Consider the following 19635-nt stretch of genomic DNA (forward strand, 5'->3'; position numbering starts at 1 on the left):
AAAAGAGGCCTTGGGGGCACTGTGGGTTTGTAGTGATAGGGAGGGGAATCTCACACACACTTGGCTCAGGGAGGCACAGAAACAAATGGCACATGGTGGACGACCAATCGCTGGTGGTCTAACCAGCTGACTAACTTCCGGTGCAACCCATAAGTGACTCAGTAATGATTTACTGACAAGTCAAAGGTTTTTAAAAACAAATTTAAAAGACTGTCTTTTGGATACATTTTACTACAAATCATTTGAATATAATAACAGTGATCGCACATCAGCTGCTAATGCTAAGCTGCTCATAGTATCAGTTACAGTGATCTGTGGCTTGAAATGTTGCTACATAACAACATATTTCTGTGGTCTATGAGCTCACATTTGCACTTGTGTTTATTTGTGTGATGTGACTGCATGCAAGAACGTCTACTTGCAAGAGAGTGTATGTCTTTGAGTGTCTCTCAGTGGTCCTGTGGTCTTTGAGTGTGGACCTGAACCAGCCGTCTCTAGTTCTGTTTGCACAGGACATGCCTCAGGAAGCTAAGACAACTGTTCGTGTTTGCCCAGGCTTGCGAACCCGACAGCTGCATTCTTTGACACTCTGTTTATAAGTGTTTTTATACATTTAGCCTATGGAATCTGTTGGATCATGCCATCCTTGCTGACCTTTTCTAAAGAAACACCCATCAGAATGAGAAAGGAGGACTATAACGCCAACGAATAAATCACTGGCCAACTCTAACAAGTACATTCTTCCTGACTTTCCTGTTCCTGTCTCCATTAACACAACAAATCTTTATTACAACCAGCACTGAGTCAACAGTGATAATTTACCATCTAACAAAAAAGCAAGAAAAAAAATCGAATCATTCCATTAAATAGCGATTTGGAGCCTTAACAGACTAAACTAAGGATGTTAGAAACACCACATCTAGACCTGTTCTGTCATAATTTGCACGCTCTGACCTCTCAAGACCCCCCAAATCGCTCTTACCCATTCTCCTTTTTACTCTTTCTTCTCCTTGGTGTTTCATTTCCTGCCCATCAGCCTTAGTCTTCCACCATTTCAGCTACAGCCTTTACTGGCAAAAAAGTCACGACAGTACCAAAAGCTATAACACAACATTCCTATAGAGATGAAATGAAAAACAAATTAGTGGATGAACTCTAAGACGTTTGGAGAGTGGCGAGTGTGAAAGTGAGAGATGATGAGATCCGTCTGTGCTTATTTGAAATGTTGATATGGTTTTCTCGTACAATGGTTACACTAATTTATGTACCAAAGCCTGCTTTACACAAATCTGCCAAGTCCAATAACTGTGCTCATAATCTCCAGCATCTAGAATAATCACTTTGTGGTCTATTTGTTTATGAATGAAATGAAGCAATTATCCTAATGAAGATCAGCTTTCTTGCTGGGGGAATTGTAGCATTTCAGCACAATGAAAATGTTTTGTCTTTGTTGCATCCATGTTGGCATGCTGATTCCTTAATCATAAAACAATGGGAACAACCCAAATCTTATTGTATGATAATTAGGAACATGCTATTCACAGTTGGGATTCTAAAACTGTAGCAACGAAAAACTGAACTACGCACTTCCTGACCTGAAGTCTAAACCACATGCATGTGGATGCTGCTAAATGTCAGCAACAAGTTTGGCTGTTGCTATTGGCGAACCAAAAACATACATTTGCACAGCAAGAGATCAAAGTTACTAATGGCTCATTTTTATAATAAAAAGCCTTCTAGGCAACAGCTTTTATGACACTCACTACTATGTTTGCCATACTTATCTCTGCTGAAGCATGTTACATTTGTTTTGTCTACAGAAATACAGAGACCTCACTCAACAGACATAAAAGTGCAACTCGACTTAAAGAATGAGCCTTCAAGTTCAACAAAGAATGAATCAAGGGTTGTATTTCTTTTTCTGCAGTGCTGATGGAAAGCAGATGAATCTGCTCTGAAATGCTACTGTAGCACACTGAAATACTGTCAGCTTTCCCTTCCCGTCAGCACAGTGAGCAAAGAACAGGGCACAGAAATAGTTAAATAAATCAGATAAAGGAGATCTTTCTCCCTCTTTTTGCTTCCCTCTCACACACACACGCACACACGCACAGACATTCTTTAGTGAAATCCATCAATCAGCATTTCATGCAGTTTGGGTTTGAACCACACCAAATGCACTAAAACAATAAACGTCTGTCTTTCAAGTCGCTATCTGGACTGGAACACATCTGGTGGCAAGGCTCATTTTGGTTTCCACATCGTTGAATGACATTACAGACTCAATGGCGAGCTGAAAAATAAAGTACCCCTAAAAATCTCTCTCCAGTTTCCCTCCACCTACAGACCCTTCTCTTTCTTTATGCACACACCAACCTTCTTCCCCCCTCCCTTCACTAACCAGCTAACCTCTCAAATGCTATTCCACCACCCATCCCCCAACCAATCAAGAAGTGAATATAAAACAGCACAAGGAAACTGGGCTGCAGGAGGGAGGTGATAGGGGGGGAGAGACAGCCAGTCAAGGCAATTGCTACTGAGAAACCAGTGGCCTCCTGAGGTGAAGACAGTTTAAAATGCCTTGCCACACTGGACTTGACTTTACACAAGTCACAAGTGCATGATGCACACACCCAACAGCCAGCTGAGGAGCCAAGAGTCAAGCCTGACTGTTGTATTTTGGTTTCAAGGGGCTGTGACGATAATTAGGGTTAATGTGATTTAATGAGGGGCACGAGTTGAACCGGGGCTCGGCCGATTCACTTCGTAATCAACGTCAAGATTGAAATTACTCTGACACCTTATGATGCGGCTGTGTTTCGCAGTAACTTACAGCTTGTCATGCACGTCACCCAGGCTGAAAACTTAATATCAGCCTCACTCTAAAAGCAGTCTGCTGATAAACTTACTGAATGATAGATTACAGGCTGATAACAGCGCAGAAATTACTCGAAATGCAATAGTATATCTCTAAAGTATATTGGGAGGAGTTTAAAAAATACACTGTCATGATTCAATTCTTGGTAATATAATCAATCATCAACATAAATAGCCTGTTTCTATGGACCTCGGTGATTAAGTAGATAACGAGGCAGGATAAACTATAGAATCTATTTTCAGCCATACATGACTTATGACCCTCTTAACACCTCTAGTAGCTCTGAGTCATGTCTGGTCTAGATTATAAAGTACAGAGCACTGGAGTGCTGTGAGTCTGGTTGACTTCTCTATCTTGTAGGTTAAACTCGAGTCCATCGTGGTAAATCCCTGTAATGGATAGCTGTATCCCCTTATTTGCTCTCTGTACAGACAATAGCTGTCCTTAAAATACCCCATGAAATCCAAGGCAGATACAGCTATAGAATAGAAACTACAGTATCACTGATGTGGCGAGATTGGGGCTTTTTCTTGTGATGCAACTATACTGTAACATAGAAACATAGCTAAACAGACATGAAGCCAAACGAGGAAGCTTGGGTTCTGCGTGTAACACACTTTTGGATTTAACTCAGATGAAAAATGCAGTCGTACCTCTATCTCGCTTTATTGTGTTTCAAAACAAAACCCTCACACTCCTACTGTAACAGTCCATGCACACAACACAATCTAAGCCCCACTGCTCCAGAGAATAACACTGTAGCTACTTATCATTAACTCAAAGACACAATCAGCCCCAGGCGATCCAGCTTCCCTCCATAACCTTTTGACATTGCTGCTGGGAAGGTAAATGAGAGAAGAAGTTAGACACAGCGAGGGGGGTGGGGGTGGGGATGTGGGGAGACAGAAAGACTTCATTATGAATACAGCCAGGAAGTGGTTAGACCAAAAAATAAAAAATTAAAAAATAAAACAAGAGAACTTTACAATAAAGACAGTTTAGTGATTTTTAAATCCAAAACATAGCCTTAATTCCATGTGCCGACTGCAAGTAACTGCATTATAACAGCAAACTCGCCACTCGTAGTTCCAGCAACACAGACTGCATTTTTCCCTCTGGTGTGCATGCGAGCCATGCATGGGTTAACATTTTCCCAGTGAGAATAGTTGGGATATTGCAACTCGGACTGGCCAGTCAGCAGAATGTTATGAATGGGCACAATGAAAAACCCCAAGTCCATGCTGTCGACCCAAGAATGCTTGCCTCCATGTAATTAACTTCGCTCTGTGTACAGAATGAGGTACTGCTGAAATAACTCTTCTTATTTCTGTTTCTATTACTGTCATGTTTTCAAGAGGGGGAAAAAAATCACATTCTGAGAATTCAAATGGAAAATATTTTTGCCTGTCCATACTTTGAAGTATCCTGTGACTAATACAGTGATTTGGATAGCACTGGAAATGGAACGGACCACTTAAAAAGGGGTGGTACGTGCTCTGCAAAAGCTGGCCTCATTGCTTTTCGAGTGGATGAATGTCAGCTAATGGTAATGTGTATTCGTGTAGTGATATAAAATAGGGCATAAGATTAAACATAAGATAAATGTATAAATGAGGTATACCTTAAAACCTGTTTCATACATACAGCTCACCTCAAAGTGTTTTAGCAATTAGATTTGCACTTTGCACGCATGCAAATATACGCACACGTGCACGCATTTAGTCCTAAATAAAATCTCTAAATAACTGATAGTGAGTTGGAACAGACTGCAACTATGTAAAGAGTAACATCTGCAAACCATCGAATTATAAACCTACAGTATAACTACAGTATAATTACATGAGAGGCTCCCTCTTGGGCACTGTGTTGTTAGAGGGAAAAGGGATGAGGGGAAAGTGGAACATCTACAGTAATCTATCCAACTTCATTTCACCGGAGTGATTCTGCCTCGGGGTATGCACAAGTCATAATGCATTTGACAAATAGTCTCCCACTAAAACAGGCATTTGCGAAGAAGTGGCCTTCAGCGCTGGTATACACAGCTGAGTGTACGCTGAACAAACAAGCCTCCCACTCAGCGAGGAAAGATACAGAGAGGCTTCAAAAAGATTAGGAGAAATCTTGGGCGAAAAGTAAAGATGACTCACAGTGATTGTGCAAGTGCAGGACAATGCAAGTTGGATGGAGTTGAGAAGAGCAACAGAGCCGTGGGGTTCTTAACAAAACACAAATCGATGCTTTTCTCATGTGTTGTTCTTTGCATTGTTCTGAAATACGGGCGAACAGGTTGTTTTTACAATGAATTGCAGAGAATCATCATAACGGTTTTAAAGAATATCTTTATCCTTTTGGTTTTTGAGCGTGAACTTGACTGAAAAACAAAACTAAAGCATAACCTTCTGATTAAATATTTGGGTGATGCTTACATTCTCTTGTCAGTTTGTTAGCATTAATGTAGTCATCAGTCATGCAATAAATCCTACCTTCAGATTACAGTGCTCAGTTTTAGTTCTTACAGTTGTTTTAAAGAGGTGTTGATTTAACACAGTGACTACAGTATTTAGTTTGCAGTGCTAGCTATATACACTGACTACAATGTATTCTGCCCATCCCATTTATAACACAGAAGAAAAGGCCAAATAATGAAAACACCTATGTTGAGGTTCCTGGAAGTTAGCTCATGTAACATATTTTAACAAAAACTGAGCACTGTAACCTTCCTGAAGGCAATCTGTGCTGCAGGAATGTTTTATTGCATCTGTTTTAACAACCTGTCCCTGAATAAAAGCATTACATTAACAATCTTTCCTTCCTCTGCTTCTGATTTCTTAAAAAAAAGTAGAAAAATAGAGTAGAGATCTGATCATTGTGTGTGCACACAATTTACAGTCATTCACACAAAGCTTAACAGTCACCCTCAGAAATAGATTTGACTTTACACCACTAGAACAGGAAGCCATACACTTTTTTATATGTGAACTGTCCCACTTTGTATTATGTGCACTTCCTGGTTGGTGTATTTAATACTGTACTGTAATGCATAATTACACGAGTGATTGTCAAACAAGCTATATATGGGTGTTGTATAATTATATATAATATATCTATATCTATATATATATATAATATATAATATATGATATAGATATATATATATTATATATAGATATATATATATATATATATATATATATATATATATATATAGAGATAGATAGATATATAGATAGAAATATATATAGATAGAGATATATATATATTCTAATGCTTCTTCAGGAAGGCCACTGTAATTGTAGTTTTGTGCCTATTTGAAAACATGCAGCTCTTAACATTGCTTAGAATTATGTTTGCAATTTACCATGGAAAAATTAAAAAAAAATAAAATAAACAGCAATGACTAACTGTCTATGTGAATCTGACTTTAAGAAAAAAGAAATCAGCTTCCTCACTTGCTGATTGAAGTGGCATTAAACAGCTGCGGTGCTTCTAATACTGAGCCACTCCAGCAGGTCAACTCCATACTTGTGAATTCAAGGCGCCAGTAAGATGAACTATTGCCAAAAATGTCTTATAAAGATCCTGTATCATTATTCAACAGTTACGTGTAGAAGTAGGAGTACAGTGCAGATAATGTGTCGCTTTACATCATAGTCACAGCTGTTACTTTAGTAATGACAATGTTATATGATTCTGTCCTTGAAACTCAAACCTGCTCCTTACCGGGCCAACAGCCTCTACGCTTGCTGAATCATGATAACCAATACAGTTCATTGTGTTAATACTACAAGAGCTGGGACGCAGCCTCAGTCAGAAACAACAAGGTCCTACTGTGATCTTCAGTAGATAGCACATCTGCAGCTACTCTGTCTGCCTACAGTATATGTGTTTAGCTAACCGCACACACACACAATTATACAACTTTTTCAAAATCACAAAAAGATTACAAAAGTACTTCTATCTGAATTCTGCTTCTAGTGATAGACTAAATTAACGTGAAAAAACAAAATCGAGCTATAACTATGAACACTTCATTTGGATTTTAAAGACTGATGTTGATGTCCCAGTGAGTCAGGAGTTGAGGAATAACTGCAATCCTTGTAAACCATTCGCGTATTGTGATTCAAATCTCTCTCCAAGTATGTGAGTGTTGGTGTAGAAGAGTGTGTCCACGGGCAGCTAACCGCATGTGTTGGACATGTATACATACAGGTGACTGTGTGCATGAACAGGATAGATTAACAATTCAAATATTGTACTGAGCTATAATGTTTCACTTTGTCATCAGCAAAAGCTAACTGCCTGCTGGCTTTCTTCCAGGTGCTAAGGCAAGCAAACCAATGTGAATGGCTGGGGGTATACTGCCTTCTTCTAGTTCTGCTCAGTAGTTACTGGTAAATGTTTACACAAGTTTTACCTTGACCACCGCAGTAAAAGAAACTTGGCTCATTACTTGCAACTTGTAACCTTGGACTATTAAGTAGGTCTGTATGTACATTTCTCACTTGTAGATGCCAAACATTTTTCTGCAAGGAAAAGAATCTGCAATGGTGTCCACCATGGACAGAGTGCAAGAGTAAAAAGCTTCTCTCTTTACTGTAGGCCCAACATCAACAGGATATCAATAACCACATAATTCAAGAAGGAATTGGAAAATCCAAAACGCACTACTGCAGATGCAGCCTTTTCTTTCCTTTCTTTCAAAGAGCATGTTTTCAGAGATAGATAATCCATGACAGGTGTTAGCACTTCAAGTTGTTCAATAAACGCTTCTTTTACTACTGAATCGTGCGTACAACGCAGTTAATTTTTCCAGCACTTCTTATCAGTGCTAATGTAAACACAAAAGCTAATATAATAATCAAACTTTAACCAAACACGGAAGGCTTCTTTTAAAGGCAAAGGCGAATAATCATTTCTAAAAAGTTATTATGCGCACAATGATGTGGTTGAATTTTTGTCCATACAGGTGTTGATAACCAAGCATGCCAAAATATACTAGTGATTAGTACTAATGGAAAGTATCTTACCGAGCAATAATGCAAAATAAAACAGACGAAAATGCCAAATCACGCTGCAACATGTAGAAGTATAGTCTTAACCAATACGCATAGCATGCTCTCATATTTCAACGCAATGCTGATAATTGTATTTCGGAATAATAGTGCACTGGCCGTGTAAAGTAGCTGGAAAGTGTATTTCCGCAGTTAATTCTGAAGCATTTAGATCATATAGAAAACATTCTGGCGGTCTATATATATTAGAAGACAAGAAAAAATGCACACGTTCATTTTGTCCATTTGTCAGTTTTGGTTGTTGAAAGCAATCACCAGCTCCTCCGGTGCGCCAGATAAAGTGGTGCGCTCCAACTCTGCTCACAGGACATCCACAGCACAACGCAGCCCCAGTTTATTCACACTAACACACAAGCGATTTGAAATTAAACGCCACCTCACGTGCACGATCTCAAAGCAGGTGTCCTTTTTAGCAAAGTTTATGAGTCCAAATACATTAAAGAAATACAACGAAGTTGACGGGGAAATGCAGCCTGTCACTCACTGATCCCGAGGGAACCAAAAGTGCAGCACTTGTCACTAGAGGTCTTCAAACAGCGTGCCTGAAAAAATACGACCCGTCTGCCACCATGCGTATTCAATATACATCATGAAACTTATGGCTGCACATCTGACCGACTAAAGTAACCGTAAACGTTTACCTTGTTGGAATGGTAATAGTCCAAACCGGAGTCAGTCGGTAGCGTACATGAACCCACGCTTGAAGGGGGAGCTGGATAAAATCTGACGTCCATCTCAGAGTCCGCAAGACTGACGGCATGAAAACGTAGCTCCCAAAAAAAAAACCTGTGCGACTTCTCTCTCTCCTGCACACACACACACTCACACACACTCACTCACACACGTCTCTCTCTCTTTTTTTTCTTTTGTGTATCAAACCGAACAAAAAAGTAGTACGAGAAGATGTTCAGTCTTTATATCCGTCCTACAGTTACTTCGGCCCTAACTGCACGCTGATGCTCTCATATATAACATCCCTATAAAGTTCACTTGGAAAGAGGGGGAAAAGAAAAGACAGCTGTCCGCCTCAGTAATCTCTGAAACTAGGAAGCTAAACAGTGTAGTTGTTTGACAGCGAAACAAGCCGGGCGTGCTGCAGGTGAAGAAATGATCTTGTCTACGGTTTCTCCCAAAACGCCCGCTCTCCGTTCCTCGTTTCCAGACGCGCTGTAGCTTTGTCATGTGGGAGCGCTCTGATCCATCCATGCGTTCCCGTCCACTCAGCAACTGCTAGGCTGCGACCTCTACCGGTCAGAGGTGGACAGGCGAGAAGAGGGTCAGTGGGGCTGGGAGGATTGACGAGGTATAGTGAAGAATAAGTCTTTATTAGTGAGTTTAAGTGACCCTCAGATAGTGGGCCAACGACAGCCTCTCTGCGTGGTCGTGAGAGCATCACAAGTTGATTTAACACTGAGGTGTGGGCATTTGGCTGATTCAAAGAGCTGTAGAAATGTTTAGTTTTTTTGTGAAATCTCTTTGAAATGATCAAATCAGCTCTTACACAGGCTCTGTTCATCTTTCTAAAAATGGCTATAAACATCTAATCTTTACTATTTAATTAATTTTAGTGTGATAACACTATATCTGACAGACACAGAAAATACAAATGCATTCAATTCAATAGGAATTTAAAGCTTTATGTTATATTTTCATGAAAACATGAATTTATGCTTTGAGATTCCTGCTATGACCCTGAATTTAAATGACGTACTTGGTATGATGTGCAGCCTAATGCTGCCATAATTTGGACCATAAAGTTCACGGTGAATCTCATTAACTTTTTCACTTCACTTCATTATTTAAATGTTGTTTACAGCAGTTTTGTCATATAAATAAAAAATATTGTTATGTATTTTGATGCATTTCAGTGGGTCGGCAGCCAGTGGAATACATCTCACTTATAAATAAAGGAATCTCTGTATCTCTGTGTATCTTCTTCGCATTTCACAACTGTTCATCCGTCCAATTTCAAACTCGGGAGTTTTATCTCAGTGGACCACAGAAGCCATGTGGATGGTCAGTGGTCTCATATTGTGGTCTCATTTATCATCTACCTATTGCTAGGTAACGGGAAAATACTTGACCTCACATATGATGTCACAAATCTCCCTTCTGTGAAGAAACCAGATCACCACTAATGTGGCACATCAGATAATAGAAGACTAGAAGTCCCAACTTTGCTGAGGGGAAAACAGTTCTCACCTGATTTTGTATAGTCTGAAGGTGCAAAATAAATAAATGCTTAAAGGCTTCCATCTACTGGATTGGAAACCTTAGTTGGGAAATGGGACAATATGTTGGTTTTTTTCTTGTTGTTGTCTTTATAAGCCACCAAACAGTAAAATTAATCATTTTATGGGACAAAATTTGATAGAGGTCATAAGACATTGGGTATCATCGAGACTTGGAAAACTATTGTATCTTGACACTTGTTGTGTTTTCTGATCATTTAATATGCCAGGGTTATCTGGTGTGTTGGTTTTTGTAATTTAATAATGCTGTTGAAAGTTTGACAGTATTTAGGTTGTGTTACAGTGGAATGTAGATCATTCAGAAATCTGTGAGTTGGTTTTTGATGCCTTAGCTAACTATAGTAGCTGGCTAACTATGGAGTCATGGCTATGTAGAGATAGAGTGCTAAAATCATTCTCTGACACAGCAAAACCTAACATTTTTAGCCACTTTAAGGTATTTTACTGGTGTCAGGCATCTGTTGCATTGTGTAGGGATAAATGTTTTCCCTTCCACCTGACCTGATTTTCTCACTATGGCGATATAAATTGTTGCTCTAATTTTGACCCTTGAATTCACACACATAATCACATTCACACACAGCTGGACAAATAGAAAACATGCTCACACAGCAGTCAACACAGCATGATGCACACACAGAACAACTATAGCTTTAGCGAGGTACAGATAAGAAAAAATAACCTTGCTCCCAGCCAAATGTGTATTTTTACAAATGGGATGAAGTGGTGTTGTGTGCTCAGTCTTATGGCTATGTGCAATTTATTCTTGCGTTCTTGCGCAGAGTGTGTATTTTTTCTCTCACTTTGAGAGTGTGTTTATGTTAACCAAGCTGCCATTGTTATCCCAGTGGGTGACTTTTTGGCCCCCTCAGGACTCTGCCCATGTCCATGTTGCTAACACACGGCATGGTGGCTCTGGCCCTGGGGTTTGAGCCTGCGTTAATACCAGGCACAGATGGGTTGCACCATGGGCTTGCTGTTGCAGTCTGCCATCAGCTGCCAGCTCAGGCTGTCCTGACTCCAATCTCATAAGGTTAACTGTCACAAGGATACTGATTTCTTCCAATTCTGTACCTCTGTGTTGGATTCCTCTCTGCCTGTCTCTCACTTTCTCTCTCACCGTTACTCGTTCGCTCAGTCGCTTGCTTTTACAGCAGAGGATACAGTACACAGGGTTATCTGGCACATGAGGACTCATGCCTTCATTGGGAAAGAATGCGTGTAGTTTTTTGCATTACAGCCTTACGTGAAACAGAACAGTGAAGGACTCATGCCACATATTAGGAAAATGGGTGATTAAAAAAATAAGTAGTGGAAGAAATCGGGTAAGTGGAAAAAAGTGCAAGCGAAGGATGCCGGTAAAAATCGAGATGAGAAGAAATTAATGTGTGGTGGAGGGGCACAGAGAATGGTGTAACATGTAAATAAAAGGGAGATGACACACAACTGAGGCATAGTCAGGAAAACTTTAACATTCAAGGACAAAAACTTTCCAGTGTAAAATGCAAATCGTGTCATCCAGCTTACCCTCTATTCATCCATTCAGCACAATAGTGGCACAAACATTTTTATTGCCACGGTAAGAGCTCCTGCTAGCATCAGGAAATGAGAGGAAAAAATAAAACATTAGTTTCCATTAAGGGTTATAACCTTGCTTGTACTTCGATGATGTCAGGAGCGCTGGTTTAATAACTTTATCTGAGCTGTAGTCATTTTACTTTTCATAAATTGATAACTAATTTTTCAATGCAGAAATATAACATTTAGATGAAAATGACTTTAAGACCTCAATAATTTTCCTTTTTAAATAAAGCAGTAAAAGACCTCACTGATGTTTGCAGTGCTTCGTGCTAAACGCAAGCAATCAACTTTGGAGAGAAAACATTCGTTTTTCGGTAATTGACGTACAATTTCACTTAAAAATAAAGCACTTACTGATAAGAGGCAGAAGACAAAGACGAAAACACTTACTTCTTTTTCTACTCTGCCCCTCAGATCTCTCCGCTTCCATTTAAGTGAGCTTTTAATTTTTCTTCCAGATAGAAATGTGCACTGATTATCAACAATTGCTGCTTTGCTGTTTTTTAAGTAAATGTTTAACTCACATATATCACAAGGTTCCCTAAAGAACACAAAAAGTGGACTCAAAATTAACTGTGACTTACTTAAATATCACAAAAAGTAGCAACTTTCTACCTTGTGCAATATTAAACCTCTAAAAAAACCAAATTATCAGTTATGTTGATGCAGCACATGTTTTACCATCATCAGCTTTTCAGGGTTATTTGTTGACTTTGGACTGACATGTTCTAAGCGGATTCTTACTAAAATACCAAACAAAAAAAATGTGATCAAAAGTGGGGGTTTTCCTATAACAATTCACCTATATTCTTTGATGAGGTTTAAAGATCAGTTGCAAATTCAAACGGCAAAGACAGTGACTGAATTTTAAATGACCTGGTTAGAATTCTAAGACTGTCAGTATGAGAGGAAGCAAAAAGACAAAGACAACAAAGTACAGAAACAAAAGGTGATTCATCAGTTCCAAATGTGAGTCAGTTTGCTAGATTCTGTAACTACAGGGAGAATTTGACAGTGTGTCAGTGAGAAATGTTCTAACAAGGATGCATAATTTTGCTATTTATTGGCATTATCCAGTGACTGCAACCTAAATGACTATATGCTAGGTTATTTGCATTTATAGCAGCTTAGCAGCAACGGGAAATATGTTACACATAAACCATTCAAGCCTATTAAAGAAGTCACTGCTGAAAACAACAACAAAAAAAACCATACCTTACTTATTTACAATGTAAAAATAGACTGGTTTAATCACAAGACCACTCAAAAGGAAATGGTTTGGGTTAAAATAATCACTTTGTTAAGGTTAGGGTACCTCGGTCATCGTTCTTACTGTTTAAGTATTTGCAGGCCCCTAATTTCTCTTTTCAGGATCTACTTGATGAAATTTAAATGCTTGAATTTCCAAAAAAACCCTTCTCATACTGTACATTGCTGCATCACCTCTTTTCACCCTCTCGCTAACAGAATGGGGAATAAAACCACAGCAAGTCAGCTGGCGTTATCTGGACTTAGTGCAGGCAGCTGTTCATTCTCTGTTTGAGGGTATGCCAAGCTAGCCTCTAGGCAAAAATGTGCCTGTTTGTTAGACAGTGACGTAGATAAGTGACAGATAACATTTGCTACAGTTTCACCACAGCTGACTTTGAAGTTCATTTTCTCTCATCTGCTGGATGTGTGTTACTCAACATCAACTGTATATAAACCAGTGGAATGGTATTTTCCTTGAGTAACAATGTTATCGACGCATTGCTTTTTACCATTTAAAGAAACATTTTCCATTGCTGACAAACAATTTAAAACAGGAAACAAACTCTCCAGTGCTAAAGTTCAGTGTGTCACCAACCCATTCAGTGATTAGTGCTTTTGTTTCAGTGTGGATTGTAGTGTGTTTTACACAAGCTCTTTTCAACCCAAAGATGATAATTACTTTGAATAATAAACCTTTTTTCAAACTACATGGCTCCTAATGCATCAAAATGAAACCCAAACTAACGATAATGGACGGAGATCAGTGAATAAGATGAAAAATGCCTGGTTTGTAACAAAAAAATCCTCTAGACACTGTACCTCCAGAGGTTGTACCGTACATTAAATTCACCATTTCTTAAGTGGCCTTCTCCTCCTCCTACACAAGAGAACACACATTAGCCTACTCTTTCATCTGTAACAAATAAGCAGAGTTATGCAAGTGTTATTTAATGTCACTATAATAAGAGCTTCAGTTCCCCACTAGTTATGGGAAGTGAAGCTGTCAAGGTGGAGTTTCATCAGACACCACAAGACTTTTGCTGTTGGTCATTTTATGCAAAATATTAATGCTTATTCTTCTGTAAAACAGAGGCCAGTGCTTTGGTTTCAGGAATTACCACGAGGACCTCTGTAGGTCAAGTGTTATCTTTGCTATCATCTGAGCAGAGCAAGGTTATTCTATGATTTTTTTTTATTGCATCCACTTACATTGCTTTTAACCAAAATTTGCAGTCCTAAATGTTGCTGCTTACCTCCCTGATTTAATTTAGCACCCTTGCGAATATTGCAACAACATTGCCTTGGTCCACTGTTAGCAATTCCATATAAGGTTGTCCAGAGTACAGCAAACAGCAAAGTAATGGTAAACAGGAAAGAGTTCAGTTGGTCCATTAGGCAGAGAGATGACTCATTAATGACCTGAATCTACACAGAAAACTGTTTCGCAGTTATTACACAGAAGCAGCATATTTGTGTGGGGAGGAAAAAAAAGTCAAACCCATGGAAACTGATTATGCTAAAAAGACTCACCTTTGCTTTGATTTGTGTCATTTGTGTTCTGCGAAGCACTTTGTTATAGAGCAGCTTGTGAAAATGCTTTGTAAATGCCTTTATAAATGCCTTTATGAATGACTTTGCCTTTGACATTGCCTCTCATGCAATAAATTTCACTTTATGTCAATTTAAGCTACATCAGACTGGTACTGAGGTACTTAATTTTCTGCTTTCATATTTCCACTAAAGTCAAGCTACCTAAATAAAAAACCCTTTAGGTCAGTAAGTTTGGTTGTTCTAACTCAACCATATACCGAAAATGAATTCCTGTTTCTCTTCAAAACTGTTCTACTCTGATCTTACACAGAAGACAACGCAAATCCAGACAAGTAGGAAACAAGACAAACAATGGAAATGGTGACATGACAGGATTTGGTGGCATGACATTTTGGGTAACAAGGCACCATTATTGCTCAGATGCACGGTTACAGCTAGACTTCCTAGACACAGCAAGTAGTTTCGTGTTGCGTAAAATTGAAACACTGACCACAATGTTACAAAGGAATAGATTTTTACCTCAGAACATATGTGCACGTTGTTTTGACCACCAGTACTTTTCATTTCCTTCCCTGTCCGACTGTGTTTCTGCAGCACATAAAAACTTTTCCAATTCAGAAACACTTTGTGCCAGAGCTCAAGCGAATTAAAGTGTGCAAATAAACTATTATGTATGTCAGTTCCAGAATAACAACAATTATACGCAGCACAAAGGGCTGCTCAATGGTGAACCTTTGCTAACCTTTTCTAGCCACTGACATTCAATAATGGGACTATGTTGTCTCTTGTTCCTTTGGACAATCATCCATTGAAACAACTGCCATTCATGCAGTTTGCTCCACCCTCTGCGTGACCCTTTTTCATACTAGTAATTAGCTGCTGTTGAATTTCTACCAGATGCAAAGCAACCACGTACAATATTGACTATTCATGTGGATATCTATGGCAGTTTATTAGATTATCATTTGATGCACCACTCTCAAGTCTGACATATAACTGGTGCATTGTGATTTGGTTGTATTTTTCCAAAAGAAATGAATTTTAAAATGTCAAACTGTTACTAGAATTAAAATTTAGCTTTGAATTAAGGTGAGGAAATGTGCATGCAATTCTTTCTGTTTTGATGCAAGAAAATGGAAACGATTCCTCCAAACATCTGTGCACAATTGCAAAAAATTACTTTTAATCATGTTTTTACAGCTCAATCATCCCCTCATCCTCCCATTCCACTTCTGAATAAACCCTCTTCTTCATCATCCTCTCATTCCCCAACCTTCTACTTATGTTGCACATGAGAAATGAGAGGGGGATGGGAGGGAAGATGAATGAAACAGGGAGTGGGGAATGAAAGGGAGGGGGGAACAAGAAGAGAGCAAGATTGGGGAAAATGCCCTTTGACTGGATTTAAAAGTCTGTGGCATTTCATTTTCAGAGAGAGGAGAGCTTCATCTCCTTCAGATCCTTTAAGGGCCAACCTAATTGATTAATGTTTCCATCTCATTGAGAAGAGGGGGGGTTGTGGTGGGGGACAGGGGGCATTTGAAGCTTAACTGGAGCCTTTTACATTCCCAAGTCTTAAAACAGAACCACCACAAAGAGAGATGATGACAGAATGAAAGTCGGAGTGATGAAACAAAGTGTAAAATTCCAGTAGATGAGTAAAATATGTTGAAGGTCAAAGTTGTTTCAATCTGAACATAGAGGGATAAAAAAATAGTCGTGTCTTACCCCATACTATAAGCTCCCCTTGTAATGAAATAATGTACGTGTTTTTAGCGAGGTATTCAGTTTTCAAAGAGGCTGTTTAGGTTTCTGCACCTGTCATCCAGCTGGGCAGCAGCAGGCACTCTATATGATTGCAAAATCTAATGTAAGAAATCCACTGCCTTTTCATTGAAAGTGAAGACTGATAAAATTTAAAAAAAAAAACATGTCACTGACATGAAATCTAAAGTAAAGAAGGAAAATATACTTTCATATCTTGATAATTTAGTGCTTTGAACAGGTGATGCTTTCCCCAGTAACAGTATTTATTTTTGACACATGATACATAAAGCCTTACAGTAATTTCCAGCCTTCCATGCCCACGACCCGAGGCCACGGGAACACAAAGCTGATCATGGCTGAACAGAAGTAATGGAAATTAATGTGAGGACAGACTCATAACATGATAGCTCTGTAGGCTCAGGTGTAAGCTGAGGTATGAATCTCAAAACTCTCTGAATGAAAATATACCATGATTACTTGCCCTTTGCATGTTTTTGACACCAACATGAAAATATTTATATATCGAAGACTCTACAGGCATTTCCAATCACACAACAAAACCAGTGGAGAGAAGCCAAAACAGTACTGACCTTTACCCAACATGGTATATTAAATATGAAAGGTCAGCTTCCACGGTTGGGGGAGGGTGGAAGTTAAGTCTAGCACATAGCAGACACAGACAAAATACTGTAATATCTATCAGGCAAATCCCCGAGCTGCCTTCAGAGGTCATTTGAATGTGAAGGGTGTTGAAGCAAGAGGAAAGCAAAGATACATAGTTCAGCAGTCCTTCCGCTGTTGTTGAACATGAGGCATGCTGCTCTGCAGTTGCATTTTTATAATCCTATTAATCATGCAAGCTTCTGTTACATCTGCTCGACTTCCTGAATCACAAAAATTGCAATTTAATATAATTTGCGGTATTTTTTTCCCCCTTAAACTAAATAATACAAACTCCTCAATAACAACTGTACAATTGAATTCTGTTCAGTGTAATTAAGGCTCAGTTTTATAATTCAAATGTCCTTCTGAAAACGGAGTCAGCTATTTAGCTGCCAATCACTCTGCTCATCGCTGAATGCATGTAGTCACCAAACAAAACAAAATTATTTCCCTTTATGCAAGCAGCTGCTTTTCACTCAGAATAAATTACTGTACAATAAGTTTGATGAGAGCCAGACATCTGTAGCTATGTTAACACATCATCTAATATTAACGTAAATTCTAGATCTTTAAATGTAAATCAACACATTGACTATAATCACATAGAATTTATATGTATTTCTTTCCCTCACAGAAAAGAATGCCTGTCAGCTTGGGACTGAGTTTTACTTGGGTATTATTATTTTTTTTATATTATATTGCTTTTAAATTACATTTGAACTTAAAAACATAGTAATTCATTTTATTGAGGTTTCGCATTAGTAAAAGGCAACGTTTCTTTCAACTCCACAAATCTAATCCAAATCCATTTTTCTTATTAAAGCATTTACATGTTTGAAAACAGAGGAATTGTTTTGAAAAATTAGATGCTCTTTTTGACATACTCCAAGTCCCTTCATTCGAATCACCAAGTGAGCGCTTTTGTTTTTTATTTTTATTTTTCTTTGATTATCCATCTACTTCATTCTGAGATTGGGCATGCCAAACAGTTTTCTTCTCTCACACAAATATTACCACTGAGAAAGTCATAATGTTATGAATTAATGACAGTGATAGCAGAAAACAGAAAAACTACCAAATGGTTTTCATTAAAGAATAACATCGTGTACTACGACATTAAACATCCATAGTAAAAGCCTTTGCTCCAAATGAAATTAAAGAACTTCAGTTTCTCCTCAGAAACTCTTGAGCTGCGTCCCAATTTTTGAAGATCGCATGTCAAATCTGCAGCTAATCCACAAATAACATGTTAGCATCAGTCCAAATGACCCATAAATTCCAAGCATTTCTAAGTTACTTATTGCTGTTGCCTTGTCAAAGACTGTAAGAGTCACAAAGCAAAGTTTACTGGAGAAGTTATGATGGTGCTATAAACAACCCTCAAATACTGGGCCATTGTAAATTGTAGCTTCTATGGTATAGCTCATCATGTCTACACTGTTCTTAAAAACCATGGTGTTTATGTTGGGTTTCCATTATTTACATTTTGTGGGAGGTTCGTTGGTGCTGGTCATGTAACAATGTGATAAAAATCTGAAACAAAAGACAGTGTAAATATAGCATATTACAGTGATAAAGTGAGGATAGTGAGGACTAGTTTGGTCTGAATTTGAGCAAAAGAAGTAAGTTAGTAAGTAAAATTATTTATGTAGCACTTTTCACAGACAAAAATCACAAAATGCTTCACAATACAAAGAATGAAAATACAACATATAACAATGTAAAAACAATAAGAAAGCTGCATTCATCTTACATCTTTACAATAGGATGGTACTGGTTATGTGGACTAGATGCTGACGGACTGGAGCTGTGTGGTGATGGTTTCATAATTTCCATTATAACAATCAGAAGACTAGAGAAAGCAAAGGACTCCTGTGACCTCCTGCTTAACAGTATCTCTTGTCCTTGACATAAAGGCCTTTCTTGAATATATCTCTTTTGTTTGTCTCATCTTTTTTTTATTATTTCATGAAAAGTGTTAAGGATGAACAGTGGTAGGCACAGATGGATTGATTAAAATGCCATCAGTACTGAAGCTTGCATGTAGCATATTTTGAGTTTCCAATGTTCAGAATATTAAACCTAAGAAATATGATTTGAAATTGCAGCATTCACTGATGTTCGGAAGGGCTTGGTAACTTGCTTTCATAAACGGATTGGCCATCTGGAGAGCTTGGAGTTTTCCTGGTGGCTAGTCGACCTGTGGGTCAGGCAGCAAGCCAAGCAAGGCTGATACAAAAAGATTTTAAAACGTCCCAGACTGTAGCTTGATCTGACAGCTAGAGAGGAACAGGGGTGGGAGGCTGAAATATGAGGAAAAAAATTAAGACATAGAATGTGAAAAAATATTCAGTTAGAAGTGCAAGAAAACTATTTATCGCCGTATAGAAGGAGGAACGAGAAATGCCATCAGTGCAACAAGTGTTACTGCTGTTAACATTAACTTCCTATATAGCACGCTGTTCACACTTAAGAGCCATCCTACAAACTGGCAAACATAACCAAAAAGCCATCTTATAGCATTTAAAATGAGTATTTTGTACATAAAGCTAAAGATATAAGCTCTGCTAGCACACCTTATAGAGTGCATATTGTAAAGGGTAAAGTTGCTGCTTGTACA

At 38.5% G+C, this 19635-nt stretch overlaps 1 protein-coding gene across 5 annotated transcripts in view; it reads right to left on the reverse strand.

The window, feature by feature from the left end:
• The window catches only part of tox2 (TOX high mobility group box family member 2), a 105263-nt gene that overhangs the window by 77883 nt on the left and 7745 nt on the right, over positions 1–19635 (reverse strand). For 2 of the 5 annotated variants that reach the window (XM_005929733.3, XM_005929732.3), the window contains exon 1: positions 8592–16539. The exons of 1 other annotated variant lie outside the window; for it this stretch is intronic. In XM_005929733.3, the coding sequence (XP_005929795.1) occupies positions 8592–8684 (93 nt within the window). In that variant the 5' untranslated portion in view covers positions 8685–16539. Of the gene's footprint in view, positions 1–8591; positions 16540–19635 lie in introns of those variants that run through there. 2 more of the 5 variants (XM_005929735.3, XM_005929736.3) reach the window with 2 other exon arrangements.

This window comes from Haplochromis burtoni, unplaced genomic scaffold (genome assembly GCF_018398535.1).
Source record: "Haplochromis burtoni strain Fernald_Lab_line unplaced genomic scaffold, NCSU_Asbu1 Contig_125, whole genome shotgun sequence".
Classification (NCBI taxonomy): Eukaryota; Metazoa; Chordata; class Actinopteri; order Cichliformes; family Cichlidae; genus Haplochromis; species Haplochromis burtoni.